The sequence below is a fragment of the Nuphar pumila genome, chromosome 8 (genome assembly GCF_984573655.1).
Source record: "Nuphar pumila chromosome 8, dmNupPumi1.hap1.1, whole genome shotgun sequence".
NCBI classification, from domain to species: Eukaryota; Viridiplantae; Streptophyta; class Magnoliopsida; order Nymphaeales; family Nymphaeaceae; genus Nuphar; species Nuphar pumila.
In genome coordinates this window covers 114,729,848-114,750,693 of record NC_143256.1, presented here as the reverse complement: position 1 = coordinate 114,750,693, position 20,846 = coordinate 114,729,848, and the positions used below count along the sequence as shown (strand labels likewise).

Genomic DNA, 20,846 nt, shown 5'->3' with positions numbered 1-20,846 from the left:
TCTTGAATCCTTTGATCTTTTGTTAGTGTTTGTGTGTTGGCTGAACAATGCTTAACAGGGAATGAACATTTTTATCTGTCATGTGAGTACGAGTTGGTGACTAAAAATTAGTTTAGATCCAAACTTAATCACGTCCTGTAGGCCATGCTTCTGCAATGAGGTATAGGGCTATTGGTTTATAAAGTTGATTTGGGGACCATGATGGCAAAAGCAGTGGGTATTTGCGTCACTGCTGATCCTGAGTTTACATGATGGAGTGAAATGTCCATATAGGATACAGTCTATACAAGTATTGGGGTAAACTAAAGGTGTCCTTTCTCTGAATGCAGTTCAACTATCACTAATGTTGGAAATTGACTATGACCTAGATTTTGCATGTGTTTATATGGGTGTGTTAGGTGTGGAGTGGGGGACAAGAAACCATTGACTTGGAACTGGAGAAATTGTGACACATCAAGGTGCTGGTTTTGCTTGTATGTCATTGATCTGGACAGAGCTTCCACCTAATGATCAGGGCTGCTTTCTGACTCTTGACTGATCAACCTCAGTGGCATACACCTGGTGGCAGTTTGTCTTCTATTTCTTGATCTGGTTGACCAGGAACAACTACAGCTAGCAACATTAGCTAGAGGCACAATAATGTTCCCTCCCACAGACACTTCATGAGATTTATTACCTGCAATATCCTATAGATTTTCAAAACACAGGGCTAGTCAAAGAGAGATGGGGTCTTTAACATCCAAACGGGCAGGATTGAATCTTACATCTATTTGATTATTTGACACTCAACCCAGTGGGTTGAATCCTAGATCAATTTCATTAGGTCTGCCTCTTTCTTGGATCATTGATACATTTTCATGATTTAAAGTGCATGTTGCTTTCATATATTCCAGACCAAGCTGTCTATTAAACCTGAGAAACTTTTCTCTTCCTTCCACACATAAATTCCATATGGTGCACTGGAATAACAATCCATGCCTCTATCCTCCAAGTGGAATGACTTTGAGAGAGCATTCTAAGAGATGAGTGTGAACAAAGTTTGTTATGCAGTTGCATGCATTTGTACTTTTCATAGTCAACATTTTGAAGGCAAACGAAGGAATTGAATTCAAGGTGGATGCATTCAAAGTGACACAATTTGTACAGGATGAAGCTCTTTAGCTGCCGTTCACATGTGATTTGAAAAAACAAATGAAAGAGATTAACACCAGCCACCAATTTGAATTAAAATATGAGAAACCATATTTAATTATTTGCATAAACAAATCCATTGAATAACAAATTTCTGTAGTCTTCATCCTTGTATTGGTAATTCAGAGACAGTTTCCTCTTAGGCTTTTCAACAATGTTAAGTATCCTTGCTGCTCCGGTTCTATGTTCCTGCAAAATTTATTTGAAACTGTTTATGCTAAAGCAGACAATGTAATTCAAGAAACCAAGCCAATGTAATTAAGAAACTGTCACATATGCTTCCACGAATCCGCATACATGCTTACAAACATCCATGCATGCATGCAAAATGTGCGCTGTCAATGCATTCGCTCAAAAAGAACTAATCTTACCCATGACGTATAAGGAAATCAATGGTCACCATAGCACAGCTTGGCTTGAAAATTGTTGAAGTTTCAAGAACTGTCTTAATGTTGGGAATTGACAGAAGATTGAAGCTCTCTACTTCCCCATCTGTTTAATATGTCAAATTAATTAAACCAAGTTAGATAAAAGATTCAAGAAGCAATTAAACTTTACACACACACACACATAAAGAAAGAAGAGGAGCAACCTTTGCATTGAGGTTTAAAATTGTGAGGAAGGCACAAGTCATAGCAGAAGAGTATGTATCTCTCCAACTTGCATCCATCAATCTGTTCATACTTCAAAATGCTCACTGGCATGGCTCTGCATCCATCCAAGGATTCATTCTTAAGATAAACAAAAGAAATACATAATCCAGACTTTCTTTTGATGCTAAACCTACCTTTCAGCAATTGAACGAGGAATTCCTGCTTCTTCCCAGCACTCCTTGATTACATTTTCTTTACAGGTGAGTCCCTCAGGCTGCATATATACTTATTGATCAGGTCTTATAACAAGTAATAGAACCCACAAAGCTGCATATATCTATTGAGAAGGACCCGTACAAAGTGATGGAAAAAAGACAAAAAAGTGAAACTTGAGTATGGAAAATGGGAGCCTTGACATGGATTGGTGAGTTGGCTATAACTAGGATGACTAGGCCTTGGTCAAGTAAGCAGGATAGGTATTTGACCAAGTTCACCTAGCTCACCAAAGTAGCCAGTTCAGATGAATTAGCTCTGAATCAGCCTGCTTGCATGAGGGCTTTAACGACTCATGCCAGCATGAGTCCTCATTTTTCAGAGACTTAACTATGATCCTGGACTCATTACAGAGTAAAAATAATGCAGATCCCAGAAAACATCAACACATGCATCACTTACTAAGCCTCCAGCTACAAGCTGGTCAAAGAATCCAGGGTATGTCCTTTTGGTTAAGCTCCTCTTCCCAACCCACAGCTTCTTCTCTCCCATGATCTTCACATAGCCATTAACATGCACTGCATATCCCTACAAAGACAACATATCACCATGGCTTTGATGAAATCGTAGAAGGCTTGATGATATCAATCATACACACATACAAGAAAGAAGAAAGGAAATTTATTATCATATTTTGATATAAAAAATGCATGATTGGAAGGATAAAATAATTACCTGGACCCCAAAATATGGTGCATAGTTTCTGTCAAGTGAGAAGACGGTTTCCCCATCAAAATGAGTTGATACTGCATAAAGCTGTTCAAAGAATAAAAGATGAAAGTCAGATAAAAACAGGTAAACAACAGACTGATCCAAGAGCCAATCAGACTCAGGAACTAACCTCCCCATGGGGCTTTGGGAGTAATCCATTTGCATGAAGGTTTTTGACTACATAGTCTATTGCTGCTGTTTTCTCTTCTTTGGAATGTAGGGCAGGATCTAGTGATATACCAATACCATTCGTGTGCACCTTGCTGCAAACGTCACCTTCCATATCCCTCACTTGGCTGAACACATCTGAAAATCTTCCAAGATGCTTCATAAACCTGCATATTGTATAACAGTGTCATAAGACTCAACCAATCAACTTGAGGCATCAATTAGAACTTAAGCTAATTCATGACTGCGAATTCCCAGTTTTTATCAACCTGATCAACTGCATCTACAGTTAGAAGCCAAGAGGAGTGCCTGAGCGGAAGTATCCTCTAAATGTAGCCTGTTTTCTTTTGTTACTGAATTGCTCAAGTGCATCCAAGATTAACCAAATTTATAGCAATGTACATACAAATGCACATGGAGGTCACTTAAATATATGCTGGCTTCAAATGTACACAGGATTAAGATTTGGTCAGGTTGACATGAAGTGCAAACAAGGTTTTATTTATTTATTATGAAATTCTTTTAATTTTTTGTGTCATTTTTTTTCATGAAACTAATCTTATATATGTGATTGACATGTTTTGTTAGTGGGACAAGTAGGCACCATTTTATGAACCTTGAACAATCAACGGCCTACAATGTGCAATATTTTCTCGCCTCATAAAATCATGTTTTTTTCATTGAAAAACCAAGATCCTAGAGCTGATTCCTAGCATTTGAACCATGTTGGATCCATCTATGAGGTCCTGATTTGGTCAACACGACCCTCACTATATATATCAAATCTTGGAACCCTTGATAAAAATAAGAATAGTTACACATAAAAGTACTATGCAATGAATTACTTACATTGGGTTTATGTATCCAATCACGTGTCCATAGAAAAACGGTATCAAGACAGCCTTCTTTTCCTGCAGGAATTCCTACATTATAATCTCATTTTGACATATGCAGAATACAAAAGATGCAACCACCAATGATTTTTTTTCCTGCATAAGCATATTTGAAACATGCTGCTGAAGTACATCATGTGGCCATTAGCATATCAGAGACTTGCCAGTATTGAGAATCCTGGCAGCTGTGATACAAAAATGACCACCGATTAAAATGTATGCCTTTGAACGGAACAAACAACCTGAATTGAACTAAGAAGCAGAAGTGCAGAGAATTCAATTATGGTTTCTTACCAATCCAAAGTTGCAGAGCTTAGAGTGTTTCAAGTAAGGCTCCAATGATGGTGCTGCTACCTTCTTCGCTTCTACCTCCAAAAGTTTCAGGCTTGCCACCGGAACAGTTCTCCACCGACAGGCTGTGAGACTTGACCGGAACCTGTCATGCTGCCTGAGACATGACAATGATGATGATGATGATGAGAAGAGAGTGGGGGATGTGTTACTTAGGGAGGCCATTGTTTCAAGGCTTGAAGGTGGTGGTAGCGTTGGTTCACTTCATTGCATAATGCTGCTTCGTATTTATAGGCAAACTACCACCTTTTGCTCTTGAGAATGTTTGTATGATTAGAAATCATGCAAAGTCAGAAAGACCAGCAGTGGCGTCTTACAAGGGTCAGTGCTTTGAATTATTATGTAAAAAATATGTTGGTGATTAATGGATACATTTTGTAGTTGATTGACAGAAGGAAAAGGGGTACTTTTCAAAAAAAAAAAAAACTCAAGGAAACGTGGTAACAACGAGATTCCGGCTGCTGAATGTGTTGGTGGAAAATTCAAAGTCTTCATGCAAGGAAGTTGGTCAATGGGAAAAAGGAAAAGCGATCGAGGTTCGGTTTTGAACGTCATTCACTTTATAAAGAATATCGTCTCTCTTTCTCACTATATATATATATATATATATATATATATATATATATATATATATATATATATATATATATATATATATATATATATATATATATATATATTTGTGTGGAATGCTTTGCGTATCTGATTGGGTAGATATGTCTGCACATTTTCAAGCGAGCTACGTGTATTGCTTAAAAAAGAGCAAATATTTGTGTCACAAATGTCATTCTTAGCAATTCCTCGGCAATAAACTATATTGGGAGATTTTAAAAAATTTATTTTATCATAGAAATCTTGAAAAGAATATCAGTTTGTTAAGACATATTGTAAATAAATATGCAATAAAAAAAAGGTGGGTAATTTTTTTTAAACAAATAGATAACAAGTGGTATCAAGCAAGCCCCAAAGAGGTTTGGCATAGTGGAGGGGGCCTTGGCCACTAGATTGGAGTGTCATACCCTTGCATTAATGAGGGCAAGGGATAAGCCCTTACAGGTCTCTAATCTTGAGGGTGGTTTTTCCGTCTTAATTTTATGAAAAAAAAGTGGTATCAAGTAAGATTTCTTCTTATTAAGTTATTATGAACTTTCACTCAAAGAATATTATCTTATTATTATAAACTTTACAGAAGGAAAAATCTCATATGTTGACTAAGAGGACTCTCGCCCACACCTGTTTGACTTGAGATAAGGTGTAATTTTAAGTGTGCTGCTGCACTTGATCACCCACCCACCAATGTTGTCAGTATCGGTATTGGCCCTGAATCGTTGGGCCACCGAATTCAGCTGTATCGGCATACTCAAGTGAAACGTTGTATCGGGCAGAAAATAATAAAAAATATTATGTGTCAATCATATTCGTGATACGTGTTACAAATATTAAAATAAAAATAATAATTTTTAGTATTTTTTATATTTATCTTAAAAATAGCCTATTCAAGATGAACCTTATCGATTTTCTACCGATGCATATAAGCCGATACTGATAACATTGCCACCCACTGATGTTGAACCCTACAACTGACAGGTTGTACCCTAAAAGTGATCAGTACCACACTAGAAGTGTGTAATCACATTGCATAGACCTCCTCGTATTAGCACAAATATGTTTCAAACATCCAAATATGCTTAAAAATTATCAAGAAGATTCACAACACAGTCATAAAATTAACACAAGTATTTATATTAATGTTGTCAGTATCGGTATCAAATCTGAATAGTTTTGCCATCGATTCAGCTATATCGGCTGATACTGATACTCAAGTGAATCATTCTGTATCGGTCATAAAATACTAATAAAATATTATGTGTTAACCATAATGTGACACATGTTAATTTTATATTTTTTATATTTTTTTAAAAAATAGCCGATTCAGGGTTGAAACAAATTGTTTTTCTACCATTCTCTAAGGCTCCTAATGTGCTTTTTCATTCTCTAAGGCTAACGCAGGTCCTTAAGCCAAAGCTTTCACACTTCCGCAAGGGCGAGTTGTGTGCCATCACACTACAAAGAGTCAGCCAAACTCCCTCTCCCTGCGACTAAAGGAAGGGTGACTTTTTGCCCATGACAACTTGTATCAGAGCAACTGGTATCATAATGGTGGTGAAGTTTATCACTTGCAAGTTTAGTTTCTATATGTCGAGGGCACTTGCAACATTGTTGGAGGCAAATTTTTGCTCGATTGAGTTTCAAGATCCGCAAGTGACTTCTTTTGCTCCTCCACTCTCTATTGCCTAGAGTCACAACAGAGTGACTTGTGCTTGCTACATTGCCCCTTCTTCTATTGACAGATGTTACTACTTGGTTCAATGAGGTGGTATGGGATGTTTTACATCACTTTGTGGTGATATTTATTACTGTAGCTGCTATCTTTCGCATAAGATATTTGCTTATCGGCAGAGCACTTTGGTGTGGTGACGCTTCCCTCTTTAAGCACATTAAGGGGATGCGTTTTGCTTCAACTCGATGTTGAGGTGGTCTCACAGGTGGAGCTAGCTCGTACAACAATGTGGTAAGGGGGCTGCGTAGCGCAACCGACTGAAAACATAACATTGTCTCTTGTTCAAGCACAAAATGTAAATATAGAGCAGTTCCAAACGCTGTTGCTGAGCTTATCTGGATGAAACTTTTACTGCACGAGTTAGTATTCCTCAAAATCAAACACCAATGATTTGGTGTGACAATGTTGGAGCTTCGTATCTCACTACTCACCCATTTTTTCATAATCATAGCAAGCACGTCGAGCTGGACATTCTTTTTTTTTTTTGACAAAATAGATAAGGAATTGGTCATCAAATATGTTTCCACCGAAAAACAAATTGTTGGTGCCATAGCAATTCTTTATACTATCTCAATTCAACAAGTTTGTCACTACTATTTTTTTATCATCTATCAAGGACATCCTCACACAATCATTTGCCATTTGAACCTCCACGAGTTGGTTCATACACATTTTGATGTTATCTTGGACATATCCAAAGTTGGCCTTGTTCCATTCTATGAGCCTCGCCTTAATGAGATTCATTTTAGATGCAACTTTGAACATTGGACAACCAAAGACCCTCTCTTTCATGCATCTATTATAATATCTCTACATTTAATAAATGAAGTCCACATATTGAAAAATCTAAAGGGAGTTTTGTACTTACTTTTCTTAGATTCACAATGCAGCACAAAGCCATTATAATCTGAATAACTTTTAGGGACCACCTCAATCCATGATTCAGAGAATTGGATCTTCCATTGGATATTCACCATGGCACGATCTAATTTGGAGGCTATGAATCTTTGACCCTATTGTCGATTATGCCAAGTAAATTTAGACGGGGCAAGAATCACTGATAGGCCACAGTAAAAAATCATGGCATTAAATTCATCTCTCACTATTTGAAGGTTTGGACATCCCCACCTTTCTGCTTGACCTTGGACAATATTCCCGTCTCCCACAATCACCCATGGTAAGTGAGACACTTGCTATCATGGATCATGTCATAGAGTTCTACGTTCCACGTAATGGTTATGCCCATAAACACCTGAATCGACAGAGAGGCGGTCTCTGCCCTCTTTATTGATGATCTCAATAGTTACACGTTTTTTGGGAACCCAACTACGTTTAAACTCTTTATGTTTACAAATATTTTCATAGACATTCTTATTTGGCATTTGCCTTTTGATGAAAGAGTCCTTGTTCAGTGTAGTTCACCCTTAATGTTGGAGTCCTAATTGGGATTTGTATTTTTAGCATGTGAATTCATCTCAATGTGTGGTTCAAAGCTGATACGCACCGATACTGATAACATTGATTTACATGAATATGAAATTGTGCGACTATAAGATATCAAGATATTTCGTGTGAATATTGAATGGTTCATATAAATATCCTTAGTTTGATTTTAAGCTTTCAAAAGTTCGCAAGATATTTGTGTGAATGTTGGTAGGTCTGTGAAAATATCATGCAAAACTCATTTGATTGATTTTAATCGTTCATAGGTATGCAAGGTATTTGTGCAAAGTCGGTAGACCTGCATAAATATCAGGAGAATCTTTTTAATTTGATTTTAACCATATTTTGTGGTTTGCAACATATTTGTGTGAATGTGAAGAAGCTCGCACAAATATGTTGTGAATCTCCTCAGTGATTTTAACTATAGTTGGAGGTTTGCAACATATTTGCACGAATCTAAGGAGGTTCACACAAATATATTTTAATATTCTTAGTTTGATTTTAAACAAATTTGGAGGTTCTTCTTGTAACTGCATAAAGCACACACGAAAAAAGAACAAACCACATAAAATATGCACAATTTAGAGTGGTTCGGTAAAAAATGTGACCTACATCCACTATGGTTCTTTCTCTTTCTCACTCACATGTTTTTTCCTTAGAGAGAGGTTCTATTTGTAACCTCCTTTAGAGTTACCTAGGTACAATATGGAATATGAAGTTTAGTTTATTTAAAACTTCCCTATTCCAAGGTTTCCTAATTTCATTATATTTTCCATTACAATTAAGAACCTTCAAACCTATGTTACAAGAATTATTTTTCAATGTGAGAACTTGCCAACTTTTGACTTCTTTCTATAGTAATCTTGATTGGAGTTGTTCTTCACAATAGGTGGATTCATCTAAACATGTGTACCAGCTTGGTGAGGATCCAAAGCAACATCAACTGAATCTGGATCTATCTTCATAGGGCTGGTCTAGGTCTTTATCGCCAGAGAAGGGGGTTTGGGCATCTCCAATCTTGTCGCCATCACTTGAGAAGATTGAAGGGAGGAGATAGAGGGGAGTGGGAGAGAAGGAGAGAGAGGGGAGATCATGTTTAGGGGTCAACTCACCAGAGTGCTCGATGATCATCACCGTTGGTGGGTGTCATTCGATCTAGGTCGTTGTTCTAGGAGAGGAGAGTTGAATGGTGTAGGTCATCATTGTCGAAGAAGGGAGAACAGAGAGAAAGGAATTCATGTTTAGGGCAAAAAAGAGTGTGGTTTGCATCTTTTCTTTCTGTTCTATGATATTTTTTGACACTTGTTTCAGAAATCTGAAAAAATAGCAAAAAGAAAAGATATATCAGGACATTAGCTTTTCAACACGATCAAGATCACCTTGATCTGATGAGCGGTTGGAGAGAAAAGTCCTCTTAAAGATAGATTGTTCAATATAGGCAAGGATGAGGAGGTCTGCTTTAAAATAAGGAAGACTACATAGAATATATGTGAGGATGAGAAAGTTTTCATAAATTATATATGTGGATAAGGAAGACCACACAAAATGAGGAAGTCCACACAAAATATACACATAAATAAATTTTATTTAAGGGTTTAACTAAAGACTTTGGTTGATTTAGCTGGTTTAGTAGAGAAAACCCATTTGTAGGTTCCCTTCTCTCTCTCTCTCTCTCTCTCTCTCTCTATATATATATATATATATATATATATATATATATATATATATATATCCCTTAATGGACAAACAAATCATCCACTATTAGAGTCAGATGCACACCCGACACTGATCACGAGCATGATCAGCGATGGGTGCATGTTAAGCCAAAAAACAAGTTTTAATGGTAGTCATGACTAACACATGTTTTTTTGCTTAGAGCATTAGTGGCAGTCAAGGACCACCTAATTACTTGTTTTTGCTCAAAATCAACGAATGAGCATCATTCAACAAAATTCTATCCACTATCATAAGTTTTCGTGTGTGTACATATATATATATATATATATATATATATATATATATATATATATATATATATAATATTGAATTTAGTTGGTTTTCATATATGTTTCTTGCCACTATGACACATGCGTACTGTGCCAAATTTTATTCATCAACAATGTACTACATCGTACGTGTTGTGATGGTGCCTTGGCGACATGCACATTGCTATATAGTAAATACATGCCGATGGCTATGACATGTGGTGGTGGCATGAGGCAACGCAACATGCTCCTTAGTGGCTCAACATGTAAGCATTAGTGTGCATTTTACATCTCAAGTGCATTTGTTCAACTCTATGCTCCATGACACAAGGGTCTCTCCGGCCACCCGTGACCATGTGTCATGCTTCGAGGGCGTCATGTGTGACACATGGTTGGTCTCAACTTTATGTCCATAACCAGATATGTTCTATGGAGGAATTCGTTAGATAGTGTTGAGTATTCTCCCGCACAATCATCTGTAAAGTCAAAACAAGAAAACGAGTAACTTCACCTAGGGGTGCTACATTGGTGCCCACACGAGCCTGCCCAAACTTCAGACCCTATTATCTCCATACTCGTTGAGAATTTTTGAGCCAATATCGAAATCTCACCAATGTATTCATATATGATGAAGACTCTGGTGTGGTCATTTCTGTGAAATATGACACTTCATTTTAGAGAACTATTGGGAACATAAATTTATGGTTTCCCAAGTATTTTTTGGGTTCCTCCTTGTGGCAAGGGGTCAACACCCATAACAGTTATATAGGCAAACCCTATGTCTCATGGATAGCGCATTGGAGTGCAAGGGGATGCCCATGAGCATGCAATTTCCTCACTTGGGCGTCTCTATCATGTGTGAGGTCTGAATTAACGTCCACCATGTCGCCCAACCTCTCACCCTTGTGAGGGGCTTGACAAGTGCATGTCGAGTGATAGTGATTTTTCTTATCTAGAAAGCTTCACTACGTCAAACTAGTAACTTTCTTTGACTAGGGGTCGAAAGACCTTCTCTACCTTGAAGACCCAAACTTTGCGCTGTTCGGTGCCACTTTGGAACTCACTCTGCTATTAAGTCCATGATGCTCATTTGAACACATTGTTGGTTTTACGACCTTTGACTGCTTATGCACTTGTCACAAGAACACAACACACCAATCTCTTGTTGGCTTGGTTGCCTACACACAAAGGCTTTGGCATCGTCCTGCTATCGACCCGCTTAGCTTGGCTTCGAATAACTCTGATGTGCTATGTGTGCATGATATATTCATGGCTCTTAATATGCTTCCACATTCTCCAAGGCTTACGCAGCTCATCAACCCAAAGCTTTCACACTTCTGCAAGGCCTAGTTGTGTGCATTCACGACACAAATAGTCTGCCAAACTCCCTGTCTGTGCAAGAAAAGGAAGGGTGACTTTTTGCCCATGACAATTGGTATGATAATGGTGAAGTTTATCACATGAAAGTCAAGTTTCTATGTCGAGGGAATTTGCAACATTGTTGAAGGTAGATTATTGCTCGATTGAGTTCCAAGATCCGCAAGTGAGTTCTTCTCATCCTCCACTCCCCATTGCCTAGAGTCACAATGAAGTGACTTGTGCTTGCTACTTTCCCCCTTCTTCCATCGACAAATGTTGCTACTTGGTTCTATGAGGTAGTGTGAGATGTTTTGTAGCGCTTTGTGGTGATATTCGTTACTATAGCTGCTCCCTTTCGCATAAGATATTTTTTTATCGGTTGGGCACCTTGGTGTGGTGACCCTTCACTACAAGAAAAATGTTAATTAGCGACGGAAATTTGCGACGGATTTTTTCCGTCGCAAATTAGCGACAGATTAGCTAGAGAAAACTTTCTTAATGAATCTGTCGCTAAGTAGCGACGGATTAGCGATGAAAGTTGTTTCATCGCTAATCCGTCGCTAATTAGCGACGAATTAACGACAACAAGTATTTCGTCGCTAATTCTCAATACAAGAAAAACATTTTAGCGAGGGATTTAGCGAGGGAAATTTTCCGTCGCTAATCCGTCGCTAATTTTCGATTTAAACCAAGCGCGAAATTTTCCCTCTCTCCCTGTTTGAAATTTAAATCGACCGCGCTCGATTTAAATCGACCGTGCTCGATTTAAATCGACCGCGCTCGATTTAAACCGAGCGACGTCGGAGAGCTTATTGGAGAGCATGTACATGAGAGTGGAGGACGGTGACGCCTGAGGACAGTCGGCGATCGCTGGAGGACGTCGGCGCCGGTTGACGGAGGACGACAATGCCGATTCACGGAGGACGGCGACGCCGGAGGACGGTCGGCAATCGCTGGATGATGTCGGCGCCGGTTCACGGAGGACAACAACGTTGATTCACGGAGGACGGTCGGCGATCGCTGGAGGACGTTGGCGCCGGTTCATGGAGGACGATGACGCCGGTCCACAGAGGATGACGGCGACGCCGGTTCACGGAAGATGACGGTGCCAGTTCATGGAGGACGGCGACGCCGGAGAGCACCGGTTCATGGAGGACGGCGACGCCGGTTCGCGATGAGGCAGAGCGATCGTTATGTGCATGCAATGCCTGTCGGGTGCGGTATAAGTCCGGCTTAGTGCTGCCGGAATACCGCCCGACAAGGATCAATTTTTTTTTATTTTTTTTTAAAAATTTAGCGACAGATTAGCGACGGATAATGTCCGTCGCTAATCTGTCGCAAATTAGCGACGGAATTAACGACAGATAATTTTTTTCGCTAATTAGCGAGCAAAAAATCGCGATGGCCTCTATCCATCGCTAATCCGTCGCTAAGCCGTCGCTAAACAGTTTAGCGACGGCTTAGTGACGGATTAGCGATGGATAGAGGCCGTCGCTAATCCACGGTTTTCTTGTAGTGCTTCTCTCCTTAAACACGTTAAGGGGATGCGTTTTGCTTCAGCTCTATGTTCTCTTGGGCAAGTCTTGCAAGTGGAGCTTACTCACACAACAATGCACTAAGGGTACCGCGTAGTACAATCGGCTGAAAGCATGACGTCTTTTGTTTAAGCACAAAATATGAATATAGAGCAATTCCAAACGTTGCTGCTGAGCTTATCTGGATAAAATTTTTACTGCGTGAGTTAGTATTCCTCAAAATCACCAATGATTTTGTGCGACAATGTTGGTGCCTCTTATCTCACTACTCACCCTTTTTTTCATAATCATAGCAAGCACATCGAGGTGGATAACCATTTTGTTTAGACAAAATAGATAAAAAGAAATTGGTCATCAAATATGTTTCCACCAAATAAATTATTGGTGCCACTGTGATTCTTTATACTTCCACAATTCATTGAGTTTGTCCCTACTATATTTTCTCATCTATCAAGGATATCCTCACACAATCAATTGTCGTTTGAACCTCCACGAGTTGGTTCATACACTTCTTGATGTTATCTTGGACATATCTAAAGTTGCCCTTGTTCCATTCTTTGAGCCTTGTTTTAATGATATTCATTTTAGATGTAGCTTTGAACATTGGACAACCAAGGACCCTATGCTTTCATGCATCTATTATATTATCTCTACATTCAATAGATAAAGTCCAGATATTGAAAAATCTAAAGGGAGTTTTGTACTTACTTTTCTTAGATTCATTGTGCAGCATAAAGCCATTATAATTTGAGAACTTTTAGGCACCACATCAATCCATGATTCAGGGAATTGGATCTTCCATTGGATATTCACCATGGCACGATCTAATTTGGAGGCTCTAAACCTTTGACTCTATTGTCGATTATGCCAAGTAAATTCAGACAGGGTAGGAATCACCGATAGGCCACAGTAAAAAATCATGGCATTAAATTAATCTCTCACTGTTTGAAGGTTTGGACATCCCCACCTTTCTTCCTGACTTTGAACAATAGTCTCATCTACCACAATCACCCATGGTAAGTGAGATACTTGCTATCATGGATCATGTCAAAGAGTTCTATGTTCCACGTAATAGTTATACCCATAAACACCTGAAATCAGCAGAGAGGAGGTCTCTACCCTCTTTATTGATGATCTCAAGAGTTACATGTTTTTGTGGTTTTTTCAAGCACAGGAAAACCCAACTATATTTAGACTCCTTATGTTTACAAATGTTTTTGCTTTCTTATTTGGTGTCTTCTTCTTGGATGAGTTCTTATTTCCTTTAATTCCCTTGTGATGAAGGAGTCCTTGTTCAATATAGTCACCCTTAACGTAGGAATCCTAATTAGGACTTGTATTTTTAGCATGTGAATCCATCTCAATGTATGGACCAAAGTCAATCACAACATGTGGATCTGTTTGGTGAGGATTCATTTCAATGTCTTATGGATCCAAATCTTCCTTCACATCAAGGTAGGCACTGATGCTTAACAGCTTTGACCCTTTTGGCTCCCCCCTATACCCTCTCTCTATCTCTCTGCCTGATTGGCCATCTGATTGTTCGACAGTAATAGTAGCGGTGCATACACCTCTTGAGGTCTCTCTCCCTCACTCTCTCTCTTCCCCAAAACTATGTAGGATTGCATCCGACCATCTTCTTTTTAACAGCCTCGCCAATGGACACCCTTGAGTGGCTGGGTCTTCTTTTTTCCCCTCCTCTTATTTTTTTCTTAGATAGGGCCCCCAAAAACACTTGTTAGGTTACCTATTAATTTTTTTGCTTGATAGAGTTTTTATTTTAATTAGCATAATGGATGATGTTTGTTAGTGTTTAGGTTATTTATTTATTTTTTAATAGTATCAATTTTTAATTAAGGGTTTTGTTTAGGTTCTTAAAAAACATGAATGTCTTTTATTTTGGGTTTTCAAATGATATGGGTATTTAATTTGGCATATCTCTATTTTTTCAATCAATGTTACATGATTCCATGAATGCATTCTTGATTTTTGTTGGAATTTTATAGAGATTTTGCTTTTTTTAATAGCATATCTATAAATGATGTTTGTTAATATTTAAGGTTTTAATTTGGATTTTTTAGAATGACATAAATGTTTAGTTATGGTTTTAGACTTTTAGGGTTTTCTGTGTTTTATTTTCTAATTACCGTTAGGCATGAATCCATTAATAACAAATGCTTTATTTTGGTTAAAATATTTAAAAAAATGTATCAAATCAAATAAGTATGTAATCTAGGCTGTTTTTAGGAATTAGGGTTTTGATTTGATTTTTTTAAATGGCATGCATGTAATTATAGGTTAAGATTTTTAAGTGTTTTCGTTTTTTTAATTAGTATTAAGTATGAACCCATGAATAATGAATGCTTGATTTTGGTTAGAATACTAGTATTTTTTATCAGTTAGCATAGCTGAAAGATCTAAGTTTTTTGTTATGATTTAGGTTTTTTATTTGCATTATTTCAAGTGATATAAATGTCTAATTAGGGTTTTGATCATTTTCTCTATTTTTTTCTTTTCAATTAGCAATAATAACCATTCTATGTTTGATTTCTATTAGGATTTTAGGGATTTCTTTGTTTGTTTTTTATTAGCATTAATCGTGATTTCTTGTTTATTTTTTTATAATTTTAAGATGTGTAATTTTTGCATGTTTTTTTTTTAATGTGCATTTATGTCCACCCTAATTTAAATTCTTGGCTCTGCCCTTGGTCTAGACAACAGGCTGGGGAACCCACGGGTGGCATGTGGCCCGAGGCCCGACCTGAATGGGTCGAGCTTGGGCCTAGTTTTCAGAAGAAGGCCTGACTCGAATCGGTCTTAAACCCGACCCAACAAAATCACAGGTCGGGTCAGGTCAGGCCAGTCAACGAGCTTTATATATATATATATATATATATATATATATATATATATATATATATATATATATATAGAGAGAGAGAGAGAGAGAGAATCAAATATGTCATTCAAAATATGGATCCATCTTAGATCCCATCTATTCTTTTGCATTTTCAAAATTTTCTTTAGAAGAACTTATGAATTCAAGAACATAAAAAAGGTATGTTGTGAATATATGATGGTTGTGGGTTTTGTATTAGACCTGGGATCCACCCCAATCGAGCCTAGGCCCAACCCGGTTGATCAATGGGTCAGACTTGACCATGCCTGTCAATAATTTCATCAAGCACGTCCACTAAACAGCCCAAACCACCCATTGTCTTGCCGTAATCATAATCCAAGATTATCTGAGTGGTAAAGTTGCTACGATTGAATGGGATGGCTGGATGGTAAGGTTGCACTATCATGACCTAAGAGCAGGAACATACGTCATCGGATTATCTCCTAGGTAGGGATGTAAATGGGCTAGAGTTAGGTCGACCCTAGGAATTACGGAGTGGGATTTGGATTCAGATTGAACCAGTCAAAACTGAATCTAAAATTAGGCTAGCTTTAAATCTGACATTTACATATATTTGAATTTGTATGTAAGGCAGGGTGGTCGTGGGGCCCCACACGGGGTTTCCTCGCTTTGGCAAGGGTTGCTCTTCATAAAGACAAAAAGTTTTTTAGTCAAATATGAATCTTAGTCAAATTCAAACTTGGACTCAGATAAAAAACTCAATATTGGATGGAGATTCATTTATTAATCGGATCTGACTTTGTCTACAAAAAACTAGCACAATGGGTTTGGATACCAGTCAGATGGCAGATTACATCTAACATGTTGACATCTCTACCCAGGCCTCGTGGTTACATTCATGAAATTTGATGGTTAACAGGAAAATAAAGGTTCGTTTGACAACAGAAAATTGCCCTTGACATTTTTTTTCTTCCTACTAATTTTTAAGTCCCACCAAACTTTTTTTTCATACCTCAGGGTTTTACGCTGCCAGCACAATGACCATAGGTATGATAGACTAAGCCAACGTGACCGGGTCTTAGTGTCGAGTGTGGTTTCTTCGAGTTATAAATTCAAAAAAATGAAATTGGTTCCAAGGAGGACCATCAATCTTTTTAAGATAGGCATTGCAACAACTCCAAACTCACCCTAAAAAAAAATGTGAAATTTGATTTTTTGAAATGAATAAATGTTTTTAAATCATTGCGAAAAGATAACCCATGGATTTGAGGCACATTACAGATTTTATATTCACCAAATCAACCTCCATTATAAAACATAAATTTATTCAATCCACAAATTTAAATTGAATATAATTAACTTAGTAAACCCAATTCAAAGTTCAATAAGTTAAAAAAATAGTCAACTCCTATAGTCGTTAGAATTCGGCACACCAATTCATAAACCATCGCACCCTCCAACAAGCTGGACTCGCCATCACTTTGCTCAACTAAGACTAAGCATCAGTACCTGAAAAAAGTTTTTAAAAATAGAGTAGAACCAAAGTTCACGTATGAAACTTTTTCAAAAACTAACATTAAAGAAAGAAATATACATCAAATCAAACATAAGTATAAAAGAACTTTAACACATAATTCACACTTTTTACATGCTTGTAATATAGATCAATTTAATTTCAGGCAATCACAATTTGCATGTTACATAAACGAAAGTAGATGCATAGACCAAAGCTTAATCAATGCAGATTTTATAGGTGCCCTTTTGTCTAAGTGTTAATCATTGCTTTTGAATACATGTGCATACCTAATGCAACACATTTAAGTTTCATCATGCATAAACCCCATGGATACTAAAAATAGGTCAAATCCCAAAGTTCAAAGCAGTTCACAGTTTATATTTTAATCACATAATTGTATTTTATTAACTGGGTCCCACACAGGTCTCTTGACCGACATCGAGAAGCATCATTCTAAATCAGAATGCTAGGAATCATCATCCAATCTTGGGACAACAAGGGTATCATCACTGCAGCTAAGTTAGACAACACTACCCTCAGGCAAAGTGGTGAACATTACTTACAACCATGCCTAGAAACATGAACCACTCATCAGGTTCTTGTGTTAAACAATGCACACAATGTTCAGTATCCTCACAGTATCCTTTGACCGTCATCCAAGGATCCCATCATTTCATATGGCAACCAAGGAAGAAAATGTTCAAATGGCAACCAAGGATCCCATCATTTCAGACCCATCATTTATGAGGAAGCTACTTTTGAAGTGAGAGTTTATGGTTTTTTGTTCTAATGATATCAACTCTGTAACGGCCCTAAATTGACCCATGAAAAATGCAATTTTTTAAAATGAATAAATATTTTTAAATCATTGCGAAAAGATAACCCACACTTAGCTGAACACATCTGAAAATCTTCCAAGATGCTTCACAAACCTGCATATTGTATAACAGTGTCATAAGACTCAACTAATCAACTTGAGGCATCAATTAGAACTTAAGCTAATTCATGACTGCGAATTCCCAATTTTTATCAACCTGATCAGCTGCAACTACAGTTAGAAGCCTAGAGGAGTGCCTGAGCGGAAGTATCCTCTAAATGTAGCCTGTTTTCTTTTGTTACTGAATTGCTCAAGTGCATCCAAGATTAACCAAACTTATAGCAATGTACATGCAAATGCACATGGAGGTTACTTAAATATATGCTGGCTTCAAAAAGACACAGGATTAAGATTTGGTCAGGTTGCCATGAAGTGCAAACAAGGTTTTATTTATTTATTATGAAATTCTTGTAATTTTTTTTGTCATTTTTTTTCATGAAACTAATCTTATATATGTGATTGACATGTTTTGTTAGTGGGAATCGGCTCTTGAATCATCCGATTATGACGAGTACGCACCATGTTATGGACCTTGAAAAATAGACCGCCTACAATGTGCAATATTTTCTCATGTTTTTTCATTGAAAAACCAAGATCCTAGAGCTGATTCCTAGCATTTGAACCTTGTTGGATCCATCTTTGAGGTCCTGATTTGGTCAACACGACCCGCACTATATATATCAAATCTTGGAACCCTTGATAAAAATAAGAATAGTTACACATAAAAGTACTATGCAATGAATTACTGACATTGGGTTTATGTATCCAATCACGTGTCCTTCATAGAAAAAAGGTATCAAGACAGCCTTCTTTTCCTGCAGGAATTCCTACATTATAATCTCATTTTGACATAGTTAGAACACAAAAGATGCAACCACCAATGATTTTTTTACGGCATAGGCATATTTGAAACATGCTGATGAAGTAAATCATGTGGCCATTAGCATATCAGAGACTTGCCAGTATTGAGAATCCTGGCAGCTGTGATACAAGAATGGCCACCGATTAAAATGTATGCCTTTGAACGGAACAAACAACCTGAATTGAACTAAGAAGCAGAAGTGCAGAGAATTCAATTATGGTTTCTTACCAATCCAAAGTTGCAGAGCTTAGAGTGTGTCAAGTAAGGCTCCAATGATGGTGCTGCTACCTTCTTCGCTTCTACCTCCAAAAGTTTCAGGCTCGCCACCGGAACAGTTCTCCACCGACAGGCTGTGAGACTTGACCGGAACCTGTCATGCTGCCTGAGACATGACAATGATGATGATGATGATGATGAGAAGAGAGTGGGGGATGTGTTACGTAGGGAGGCCATTGTTTCAAGGCTTGAAGGTGGCGGTAGCGTTGGTTCACTTCATTGCATAATGCTGCTTCGTATTTATAGGCAAACTACCACCTTTTGCTCTTGAGAATGTTTGTATGATTAGAAATCATGCAAAGTCAGAAAGACCAGCAGTGGCGTCTTAGAAGGGTCAGTGCTTTGAATTATTATGTAAAAAATATGTTGGTGATTAATGGATACATTTTGTAGTTGATTGACAGAAGGAAAGGGGGTACTTTTCAAAAAAAAAAAAAACTCAAGGAAACGTGGTAACAACGAGATTCCGGCTGCTGAATGTGTTGGTGGAAAATTCAGGAAGTTGGTCAAAGGGAAAAAGGAAAAGCGATCGAGGTTCGGTTTTAAACGTCATTCACTTTATAAAGAATATCGTCTCTCTCTCTCTCACTATATATATATATATATATATATATATATATATATATATATATATATATATATATATATTTGTGTGGAATGCTTTGCGTATCTGATTGGGTAGATATGTCTGCACATTTTTCAAGCGAGCTACGTGTATTGCTTAAAAAAGAGCAGATATTTGTATCACAAATGTCATTCTTAGCAATTCCTCGGCAATAAACTATATTGGGAGATTTTAAAATTTTTATTTTATCATAGAAATCTTGAAAAGAATATCATCTTGTTAAGACATATTGTAAATAAATATACAATAAAAAAAGGTGGTTAAATTAAGCAAGCCACAAAGAGGTTTGGCATAGTGGTGGGGCCTTGGCCACTAGATTGGAGTGCCATACCCTTGCATTAATGAGGGCAAGGGATAAGCCCATACAGGCTGATCTGTCAACTAGGTCCCTGATCTTGAGGGTGGTTTTCTAGTCTAAATTTTATGAAAAAAAAAAGTGGTATCAAGTAAGATATTTTCGTATTGAGTTATTATGAACTTTCACTCAAGGAATATTATCTTATTATTATAAACTTTACAATGGGAGTAATCTCATATGTTGACTAAGAGGAATTTGGCCCACACCTGTTTGACTTGAGATAAGGTGTAATTTTAAGTGTGCTGCTGCACTTGATCACCAACCCACCGACCAATGTTGTCAGTATCGGTATTGGCCCTGAATCCTTGGGCCACCCATTCAGCTGTATCGGCATACTCAAGTGAATCGTTTTGTATCAGCAATAAAATAATAATAAAATATTATGTGTCAACCATAACGTGACATGTTAATTTTATATTTTAAAAAAAATAGCCGAATCAGGGTGGAAACAAATTGTTTTTCTACCATTCTCTAAGGCTCCCAATGTGCTTTTTCATTCTCTAAGGCTTACGCAGCTCCTTAACCCAAAGCTTTCACACTTCTACAAGGGCGAGTTGTGTGCCATAACGCCACAAAGAGTATGTCAAACTCCCTCTCCGTGCGATGAAAGGAAGGGGGACTTTTTGCCC

The 20,846-nt window shown here is 37.6% G+C and overlaps 1 protein-coding gene across 1 annotated transcript; it reads right to left on the bottom strand.

Annotated features, from left to right (window-relative positions):
• Positions 1-1,107: 1,107 nt before the first annotated feature.
• On the bottom strand, positions 1,108-19,441 carry LOC149830302 (nudix hydrolase 20, chloroplastic-like). Its single transcript, XM_090015778.1, has 9 exons — positions 19,187-19,441; positions 18,847-18,911; positions 2,899-3,103; positions 2,733-2,813; positions 2,460-2,585; positions 1,979-2,058; positions 1,784-1,899; positions 1,563-1,683; positions 1,108-1,380 (listed from the first exon to the last, which is right to left on the bottom strand). The coding sequence occupies exons 1-9, from the start codon at positions 19,409-19,411 to the stop codon at positions 1,314-1,316; spliced, it is 1,086 nt and encodes a 361-aa protein (XP_089871904.1). The 5' UTR covers positions 19,412-19,441; the 3' UTR covers positions 1,108-1,313.
• Positions 19,442-20,846: the final 1,405 nt, after the last annotated feature.

What these genes read in the sequence shown, in the direction of transcription:
- LOC149830302 (XM_090015778.1), bottom strand. Translation starts at nt 19,411, where the DNA reads ATGGCCTCCCTACGTAACACATCCCCCACTCTCTTCTCATCATCATCA. An exon ending in ATTGGATACATAAACCCAAT is followed by an intron (nt 3,104 to 18,846) that starts GTCAGTAATTCA and finishes TACAATATGCAG; the next exon opens with GTTTATGAAGCATCTTGGAA. An exon ending in GATTTCCTTATACGTCATGG is followed by an intron (nt 1,381 to 1,562) that starts GTAAGATTAGTT and finishes TAAATTTTGCAG; the next exon opens with GAACATAGAACCGGAGCAGC.